Source organism: Mus pahari, chromosome 2 (genome assembly GCF_900095145.1).
Source record: "Mus pahari chromosome 2, PAHARI_EIJ_v1.1, whole genome shotgun sequence".
In the NCBI taxonomy this organism is placed as follows: domain Eukaryota; kingdom Metazoa; phylum Chordata; class Mammalia; order Rodentia; family Muridae; genus Mus; species Mus pahari.
In genome coordinates, this window is record NC_034591.1 from 142,156,825 (window position 1) to 142,166,447 (window position 9,623).

Consider the following 9,623-nt stretch of genomic DNA (forward strand, 5'->3'; position numbering starts at 1 on the left):
GGATGACCCAGGGTCACAGATAACTTTTGCCCACACATCATTCACTTATGGTAGCACTGGCTTGAAATTGAGGGGTGTGTGTGTGCATGTATGTGTGTGCCTGGAACTGACGTGCCTTCCGCAAGCCTAAGAAGTCTGGGCTTTTTCTTCGAATGGATGATTACAACACAGAGGATGTGGCGGCATTGTTTTTCCTGCTTGATGTCACAACACCACCCTTTAAAAGTCCCGGGGGGGAAAAAAGGAGGGAATCTAGCCCAGGATCCCCACCTCAGTTCTCAGCTTCTTTCCAGGAAGAAGAGAGAAAGGCCAGCAAGGTCCCAGCCTGTCTGAGAGTGTCAGATTTCAAACTCAGCATTAGCCACTCAGTGCTGTGCAATGCTAGGGACCTGCCTCAGACTCCTGGTGGGCGCGCTGTGCACTGTCTGCAGCTTGGGCACTGCTAGTGCCTATCCAGACACTTCCCCATTGCTTGGCTCCAACTGGGGAAGCCTGATCCACCTGTACACAGCCACAGCCAGGACCAGCTATCACCTACAGATCCATAGGGATGGCCATGTAGATGGCACCCCCCATCAGACCATCTACAGTGAGTATGGGCTCCAGGGTGGGAAGAGGGGAAACTCTCAGCTGTTGACCTACAGAGGTATTGGGAAAGCCTTGGGCTATAGATAAATTGTCTAGCTTCTTATATGCATAGTTTTGTTTTGTGTATGTGTGTAACCTAAAAGGAAGATTTTTTTTCTTCCCCTTTATTATTTGACTCACAGGTTTTTCTCAACCTGAATAATTGCTATTGTAACCCATTTCCAATGAGAGATAGTTTTCTTTTCTACTGTTCAAGAACTGGAGGGAAAGATGGACAGAAAGACAAGGGCTCAAAGAGAAGAATAACCTAGACAGAAGTTAACTGGGAGAGACTAGTCAGGGTTACGTCGTGAGACTGTCTCAAAACCAAACCAATCCTTCTCAGGGTTCACAGACAGACAGACAGACCACCAAGGTGCCCTGTCTTGGCGAGCCTGGCTGGACGCATCCACTCAGCAGGTGTGCGGTGGGCTGCTTCTTCAGAAGCATCCTGTGTGGTTGGTTGGTGGTTCTCCTCTGAGAAGCTGAAAATGTGTTTAGCTGCTAACAAAACTGATACGTTGGTAGTGAACTCACTGGTGATGTGAAACAATTGGAATATTCTTAAAGATGGAGTCTACGGAAAATTGGATCACTAACCATACCTGTCAATCCACCAGATGTATTCGCCTGAAAGCCCCTTCCAGCATAAGGAATAACACATAGAAAATAGAGTGGCAAGAGAGATGGGTATTGGAAAAGACACGTGTTCTGTGTTACAGACAAGCAAAAAGTATCCTAAATGGGGCTGGAGAGAGGGCTCAGCAGCGAAGGGCACTTGTTGCTCTTGCAGAGGGTCCAGGTTCAGTCTAGCACCCAAGAGGTAGCTTATAGCGATCTATAACTCCAATTCCAGGAGATTCAATACCCTCTTCTGACCTCTAACGGCACTGAACAAATGTGGTACACAGAAATACAAGCAGACAAGGCAGCTGTACACACAGAATAAAACAAAACAAAAAACAAAAACTGAAAAATTACTCCAAGAGGGTACAGAAGACGCAGCTGGGCTCGGTGCCATGTAGAGCACTAAGCAGTTTGCCCTTCACTAAAGAACTCTCTGTAAGGATTACAATCACCTCTGTGCTGTTGTAATAGGAGACCCCTGTTTCCTGGATGTGGCCTTGAGTGTGCGAACAACCTTCTTTCTTCTAGAAACCAATAGACCATAAACCTAGCAACCAGGTCCAGGTACATGCAAAGCCAGCAGCTTACACCTGCCCACAGGCTACACTGACAGGAGATGGGAGGAGGAGGAGGAGGAGGAGGAAGAAGAAGAAGAAGAAGAAGAAGAAGAAGAAGAAGAAGAAGGGAGGAGGGTGGAGGAGGAAGCGGAAGAAGAAGAAGAAGGGGAGGAAGAGGAGGAGAAAGGCTCTCTCCAAACACAAGGCATGACCCAAACCTCAGGAGCTTAAAGGGGGACTTGGGGTTACCTCTTGGAAGTCAGGTTTGAGGCTGATGGGGAGAATCTGGAATAAGTCTGGGTACACTTCCTGGGTTCCTAGAACTGCTTGTGTTCTGTGGACAGGGCTTACAAGGTGCCTGACACCGCGCAACCCTCTGCCACTGGAAATGTGACATAGTTCTTCATAGACCTCTTGTTTCCCAGTGCATTATTCAACTTTTAGGAAATGCCTTTGTAGCCTTCTCTCTGGAAGACAGCCCTGACTTCCGCTGCAAGACTACATGTGATTTCAAGTGCTGGACAGTAGATAAGGGTGAACTATTTTGGTTCTAGAGATTGGAAAGTTGCTTCTGATTAGAGGATGCGCATACAACTTTCCTAGAATCATAGAGTCTCTTTGTTGAAAGGTGGCCTCTCTATAGTCAGCCTGGGATGGTCCAGGCTTGGGTAGGGAGGACGTGAGAGATCAGTCTACTTTGAAAGCAGTCTAAACGGCAGGCTTACAGACATCCTTGGGACCTTACAGACATCAAGACTGGAGGGTGCCAGGAGCGATGAATGTGGCTGAGAAGCAATCAAATGAATTAACCTGACTTTAGCTGTGTGCAATTTTTGACTTGTGTAGGCTTTCCCTTTAGGGGGAAAGTATCACTAATCTGATGCTCTGGTCTCAGTTATGTGCACTTCCATAAGAACAACTCTTTATCTTGTTCTTATCTTTACATGCTACTGATATAATCTTCCTCCTCATCAATTACAGCAGAGCATGGTTTGATTATGACCTCATTTACTTATTTTATTCATTTATTTTACTTCATCTGTATGACTGTCTTGTTTGCATCTATGCCTATACATCACATGCATGCAGTGCCCCTGGAAGTCATTATATCTTCAGGAAGACGAAACGAGGCACGGGTTTCTACTGTCCCATTTCAAAGTTTTGCTTTAGTGAATTCTTGGTTAAGAGTTGAGTGTTCAACTCCTGCTTGGGCGGCTGGTCTTGACAAGATGGAATGATCGGCCTCAAAGATGCTCCAAGCTCCCCTGAGCTCAGAAGGCTCTTGGGACCTCTTCAGGGTCAGTAAGCTTTTTCTAATATGAGCAAGGCCAGCTTCCCACTCTCCATCCATCAAACACAGAGTTTGCAAAGATCAAAAGAGCCTTGCTTATCACCCTTGCTTGGTAGCCCACACTTCCGGTGTGTGACTTAGCATGTGCTTGGCCAAGTGAACTTTTCTGCTAGCTTTCGTTGGTTTCATTAAAAAGCCCAAGCGCCCCCCCCCCCCGGCCCCCTGGAAGTCACTCCCTTACTCTGCAGTGAGTGTTCCACTAAGACAGGCCCTACAGCGGGGGCAAGCACACAGTGCCCCCTGCCTGCAGTGTTTCCAATTGTCAGGTAGGCTGGCACGATGTCAGGGTGTGGGAATGGTCAACTGTCAGGTCAGGTTTTTTTTTAAGCCATTAGGTCATTTGATGGTGGTAACCCTGCAAAACAGGCTGGAACTGCTATGTTATGCTCTGGTGACAGGAGCTGTGGCAGGGAGACTCCTGTGGCTTCAGGGTATTTAAGGAGCCACACAGGGGTGGGTGGGTGTGGCATCATCCCTCGTGGGCACAGACACTTGGTTTTTTAGCACTTTCTCTGTTAGAGGCCACAGCCACAGGGCAGGAAGATGTCACTGATCTGAGTTTGAATCCTGCCTTGTCTCTTTTTTAAAAAATTTATTTATTATATGTAAGTACACTGTAGCTATCTTCAGACACTCCAGAAGAGGGCGTCAGTTCTTGTTACTGATGGTTATGAGCCACCATGTGGTTGGTGGGTTTTGAACTCCGGACCTTTGGAAGAGCAGTCGGGTGCTCTTACCCACTGAGCCATCTCACCAGCCCCTGCCTTGTCTCTTAAAGATGCTTCAACAACTGCTAAAATGATAATGATGTTAATTTTAGCAAAATAACAGTTGTTTTGAGAATTTAAAATAGTGTACTTGAAAGGGCACACACAAAAAGAAAAAAAAAAGGAAGATAAGGAAAAAACAACTTCACTAAATGTAATCTCCTGTCACCCATTTGATTGAACCAAAAAGCTCTCAGGACATAAATTCCTCTGAATTTCATATGTATATCTGGGTTTATATAAAATCAGACATATATCTGAGACATGTAGCCAGACATCATTTGGAAGAACACGTGTGGTACCTCTCCACAACTGCCAGTTTTCCAGAATGATAACCCACAACAAATGAGTGTTCCTGATTGGTCCTCTTTGCCATCACCTTGTACCCTCATTCCCTCTGAGCACACCAGCCAGCTTCCGTCTGTACCAGCTTCTGCAGTTAGGCAACACCTAACCTTTGCCTGCTCACTCCCCTTGAAAGTTTTCATTTTGAGTCTACATGGAGTAGGAAAGAGGCCTTAGGCTTCAAATCACCCCTTGATGCTTTACCATATGCTAGGCACAGACTGTGTTCTCTCAGGAAGGATTCTACTGTGGCAGACTCCTTGGGGCTGTGAAGTGAAGTTCCAGCAGGCAGTTGGAAGTGTCCTCAAACATCTAAGTAAATTATTTTTAAACAGAAAATGTCAAGTCTTGCTGAATCACCATTCATTTTAAAATACAGTGTGACTTGATCTTACATTTAGTACAGAATGCCCATTTAAAGGTATTGGCCACTGTTTAGGTGAAGATGATACAAGCATGTGTCAGGCCTTACTCAAAGGCAGGTTTTTAAGCGGGGCTATTGAAAGATGTCCAGGACCAGCTTCTACAAAGAACATCTCCAAGTGAGAAAAGCACAAAGGACTAGGTCCAAAAAAGCAAATTCTATCTATCCCTGGTATCTATTAAACATGGGGAAGGGCCCTGCTCCTCTGAAGGAAGGTTTTAGACATACAAATATGGTAAAGCCAGGTAAGGGGCACACACTGTAGTAACAGCAGGGGCATGATGCTGATGCGATCAGTTCTAATTAGGGAGATAAGAAGGCATAGAGATGGCTGCTGCTGGCCTTGGAGGTTAAGCAACTTCAACTGGCAGGGAAGAGAAATCAACTCTGAGCATACAGGTTGGGACATGCAGTGGGGGTGGGGGAGAACCAGGCTCCATACAGCTGGGTCTTTGAATAGAATTCAACATAGATTTTAAAATCATAGAAACAGACATCTTGGGGGCTGGAGAGATGGCTCAGCGGTTAAGAGTACTGATTGTTCTTCCAAAGATCCTCAGTTCAGTTCTCAGCAACCACATGATGGCGTCCACCCATCTGCAATGGGATCTGATGTCCTCTTTTGGTGTGTCTGAAGACAGCGGCAGTGTACTTACATATAATAAAATAAATAATTTTTTTTTTAAAAAAGACTTTAGCCGGGCATGGTGGCGCATGCCTTTAATCCCAGCACTCGGGAGGCAGAGGCAGGCAGATTTCTGAGTTCAAGGCCAGCCTAGTCTATAAAGTGAGTTTCCAGGACAGCCAGGGCTATACAGAGAAACCCTGTCTTGATGTCCCAAACACTAAAAGATACTAACCAGGCAAAGAGGGAGGTGGCAGCCAGGTGGAGGACAATCTGTGTGCTACACAGATGCAGGATATTGGGAGACCAAGGTGCCCATGCAGTAGGATGAAGCAGGAGGTGCGTAAGTGTTGATGTTGGGGTTGGAGTCACAGAAATGAGAGGAAATGAGAGGAACAGTTAGACAGGGAGGGGCTGTGTAAGGCCATCCCCCACAGAGAGGTGTCTTTTCAGAAAGCATTTCAAGGAAGGGACAACTGTGAATTTTGACCTGAGAGGTCCTCTTGCAGGTGCCCTGATGATTACGTCAGAAGACGCCGGCTCCGTGGTGATAACAGGAGCCATGACTCGAAGGTTCCTTTGTATGGATCTCCGCGGCAACATTTTTGGATCAGTGAGTTTCTCTATGTGTTGGTCACCATATGATGACTGTGTTTCCTTTTCTTTTCCCTCTAAGATTTGATTTTTAAAATCGTATGTTTATATGTGGGAACTGAACTGTGGGACAGGAGAAAGCACACCCTCTTAATCTCTAAGCCATCTCGCCATCCCTTACTGTATTTCTTATCAGGGATTTAGAGATCCCATTTACAGTGCCCCTTGGTCATTCAGCGTCAGTAGGGGAGGCTCAAGATTTCACAGCTGGGGTTTGGAATGCGGCTCTGGGCCCTGCCCCCTATAGCCCATTCTTTCATGGAATACATTCTCTAGTATGTTGTGGGTTCTAAAGCCACATCAATTCATGCTTTTAATTTATACACTAGAAAGGGTGAGAGGCTCTTGGGGTCTTCTTAGTTCTGTTACCAACCAGGGCCTCAAGTAACTCCCCTCATGCTTCCCAATTTCAGTTTCTTCCCTTGGAAAAAGTGAAGTGGAATGAACCATGTGACCGTGACCTGTAGCTCTCCTTCCTATTAATGACTTCCAATTCATTTCCGGTGCCTTCAGGGTGGTAGCTAGCTGGTCCTTCAGATCATAAATCAAGGTTTTCTGACCCTAAAGGTAATTATAGTCCCAATAATTTTGAGGTAGAAATGAAGAAGGACTGGGTGATTCAGGAATCTCTTATCAATGCCCACTCCAAGGTTCCTGAGGTAAAAGTTTTCAGTTTTGTTACTGCTGTGCACCTTCCAGCACCTATAACGCCATCTGTCCAGGGTAGATAGAAACCTAAACACACAGAAAGCTCTCACCTCTACAATTCTTTGTGCGGATTAAGAAACAAATGTAGTGTTTAAAGATCCAGGTAGGCACTCAATAAAACTCAGTACTAATGGGCAAATAAGGTTCAAACCCAGAATATCTTTTAGCAAGTTCATGTCCCTGATCTTCAATCTACATTATGTCTTGATCTCAGTAACCTCACTTCTATTTGACCCTTCAAAGTCCATTCCAGTTCCAGTCTCTGGGCAAAGAGACAAAGCCACAACCACCTTCTAGCCAGCAGAATTTAAAAAGGGACACAACCCAGGCCCAGTAGCACAAGCTGTCAATCCCAGCTACTTGGTTGTTTCAGGCAGGAGAACTGAAAGTTCAAGGTTTCCCTCTACACATCAGAGTTCAGGACCATCTGGATAACTGTGAGGTTCTGCCTCAAAAAAAGAAAGGAAGGAAGGAAGGAAGGAAGGAAGGAAGGAAGGAGAAAGAAAAGAAAAGAAAGAAGAAAGGAAGGAAGGGAGGAGAAAAAAGAAAGAAAAAGAAGAAAGAAAGAAGGAACGGAAAGAAAACACAAAGGAGCAAGATAAAAGCTAGGAATGTAGGTCAGTGGTAAAGTACTTGCATGGCGTCTGTGAAATCTAGTCAAACCCCAGGAAGGAGATAGAGGGGCGAGGGGTGAGGGGTTGGAGATGCATGTTAGTCTAGTCCTCCTTGCAGACAGTAGAGACAGAAAGAGATATAAACAGAATGAATGGATATGAATGGGAATGAGAATGGGAATGTTTAGTTCTTCCTGCGGCGGGCACTGAACAAGAAGAACGTCATCAGGTCTTTCTGGGCCCTGCCCCAGCAAGCTGGGCACGCTAGCCCAAGGTCCTCCAGGAAGTGCCCTCCAGAGCCCTAACAGCAGCCACTCTCCTGAAGCCTGAGCCAAGTTCAGCGTTTTCCTAAGAGGGAGGTGCAGAGCTGGGCTGAGCATCACCCCCTAGCGGAGCGCCGGCCCTCAACTCCTTGTGTTTCCTTTCTCTTACAGCTTCACTTCAGCCCAGAGAATTGCAGATTCCGCCAGTGGACGCTGGAGAATGGCTATGACGTCTACTTGTCGCAGAAACATCACTACCTGGTGAGCCTGGGCCGCTCCAAACGCATCTTCCAGCCGGGCACCAACCCGCCACCCTTCTCGCAGTTCCTGGCGCGCAGGAACGAGATCCCGCTGCTGCACTTCTACACCGTTCGCCCACGGCGCCACACGCGCAGCGCCGAGGACCCACCCGAGCGCGACCCACTGAACGTGCTCAAGCCGCGGCCCCGCGCCACGCCCATGCCTGTATCCTGCTCGCGCGAGCTGCCGAGCGCAGAGGAAGGTGGCCCCGCGGCCAGCGACCCTCTGGGGGTGTTGCGCAGAGGCCGTGGGGATGCTCGCGGGGGCGCGGGAGGCGCGGATAGGTGTCGCCCCTTTCCGAGGTTCGTCTAGATCCCCAGGCCAGGCGGCGTCTGCCTCCATCCTCCAGTCGGTTCAGCCCACGTAGAGGGCTAGGGTACCCCGAGGATGTCTGCTTCTCTCCCTTCCCTATGGGCCTGAGAGTCACCTGCGAGGTTCCAGCCAGGCACCGCTATTCAGAATTAAGAGCCTACGGTGGGAGGCTGGAGAGGTGGCACAGACAGTTCTCAGCACCCACAAATACCTGTAATTCTAGCTCCAGGGGAATCTGCACTCACACACACATAACCACACACACATACATGTAATAATTTTAAATGTTAATCTGATTTAAAGACCCCCAACAGGTAAACTAGACACGAAGCTCTTTTTATTTTATTTTATTTTATTTTATTTTATTTTACTAACAGGTAAACCAGACACTTGGCCTTTATTAGCCGGTCTCTTGCCTAGCATTTTAATCGATCAGTTAGCACGAGGAAAGAGTTCACACCTTGAACACAGGGTAGAGGCCATCTCTGCAGCTTCTAGTTACTATTCTGGGACTCACAGGAATTTGAGTTTGAGCACGTTGAACTTAATGTCTTCACTGGGAAAGTCTAAGAAGGACGCTCATTTCTTCCTTTTGGGAAGAGCTTCGATTGGCGGGAGGCTGACAAAGGCACCTAAACCGGACACATTTCAGAGTTCAGCCTCCCTGAGGAGTGATTCGCTAAGGATTCAGGGATAGGACCTGTCGGTAGCTTTTGAATTTGCCCTGGCTCAGCAAAGTCTACCTTGCTAGGGTGTTTTGCAAAATGCAAACGCACGAACTCTCTCTAAAGAGGCATTTTTAGTGAAAGCCTCAGCCAGCAGGTTGAGTTGTAATATATTCTAAACGAATGTGCCGGGAGGAAAAGGGTCCTTGAGTTCCTGGGTTGTTCTAGATTAGGGTTTCTGTGAAGAGGAAAGGAAAAAAAGGGTTTTGGTTTTTTAGTTTGTTTTTGTTTTTGTTTTCCTAAGTGAAATGGGATCCAGGACTAGCTAGCTAGGTAGAGTCAGGGGAGGACTCCTGCAGGAGCTAACCCCAAAATGGCAGCTACTCTTGGGAACTTTTAGGGCACGAAACAAGGACATCTTTCATTTGTCCCAGAAAGCCCAGGGCTGTCTTGGGGTGAGCATAGCCTCACAGTGAACAGCAACAAGTGTTAGGTAGACATTAAGGTTCTCTCTGCTTCTCCACCTTAGTTGGCAATCAACAAAGGGCACCTCCTTTCTACCTCTACTTTAAATGAGAACCAGAAGGGCACAGTAACGGACCAGTCCTTCAGACAGCTTTGAGTTTTCCTCTGTCTTCGTGTACACAGACTTAAAATGGATCCACTGCTCTTGCTTGTCAAACGAACAGCAGGCAACGTGGCCAGTTCCACCCTTGAAGTACTAACGCTGTGCACAGCAGTAGTGAACCCCAACCCTTTTCTACACTGTCTTTCACTTCCTGTT

General features: G+C 47.0%; 1 protein-coding gene across 1 annotated transcript; it reads left to right on the top strand.

The window, feature by feature from the left end:
* The first annotated feature begins 248 nt into the window (after nt 1–248).
* Nucleotides 249–9,088, top strand: Fgf23 (fibroblast growth factor 23). The gene is made up of 3 exons (XM_021191715.1): nt 249–589; nt 5,833–5,936; nt 7,734–9,088. The coding sequence occupies exons 1-3, from the start codon at nt 379–381 to the stop codon at nt 8,172–8,174; spliced, it is 756 nt and encodes a 251-aa protein (XP_021047374.1). The 5' UTR covers nt 249–378; the 3' UTR covers nt 8,175–9,088.
* The last annotated feature ends 535 nt before the right edge of the window (nt 9,089–9,623 follow it).

Excerpts from the sequence above, each read along its gene's own strand:
- Fgf23 (XM_021191715.1), top strand. The coding sequence starts at position 379 with ATGCTAGGGACCTGCCTCAGACTCCTGGTGGGCGCGCTGTGCACTGTC. Across the intron at positions 590-5,832 it reads CCCCCATCAGACCATCTACA|GTGCCCTGATGATTACGTCA; the intron begins GTGAGTATGGGC and ends GTCCTCTTGCAG. Across the intron at positions 5,937-7,733 it reads GCGGCAACATTTTTGGATCA|CTTCACTTCAGCCCAGAGAA; the intron begins GTGAGTTTCTCT and ends TTTCTCTTACAG.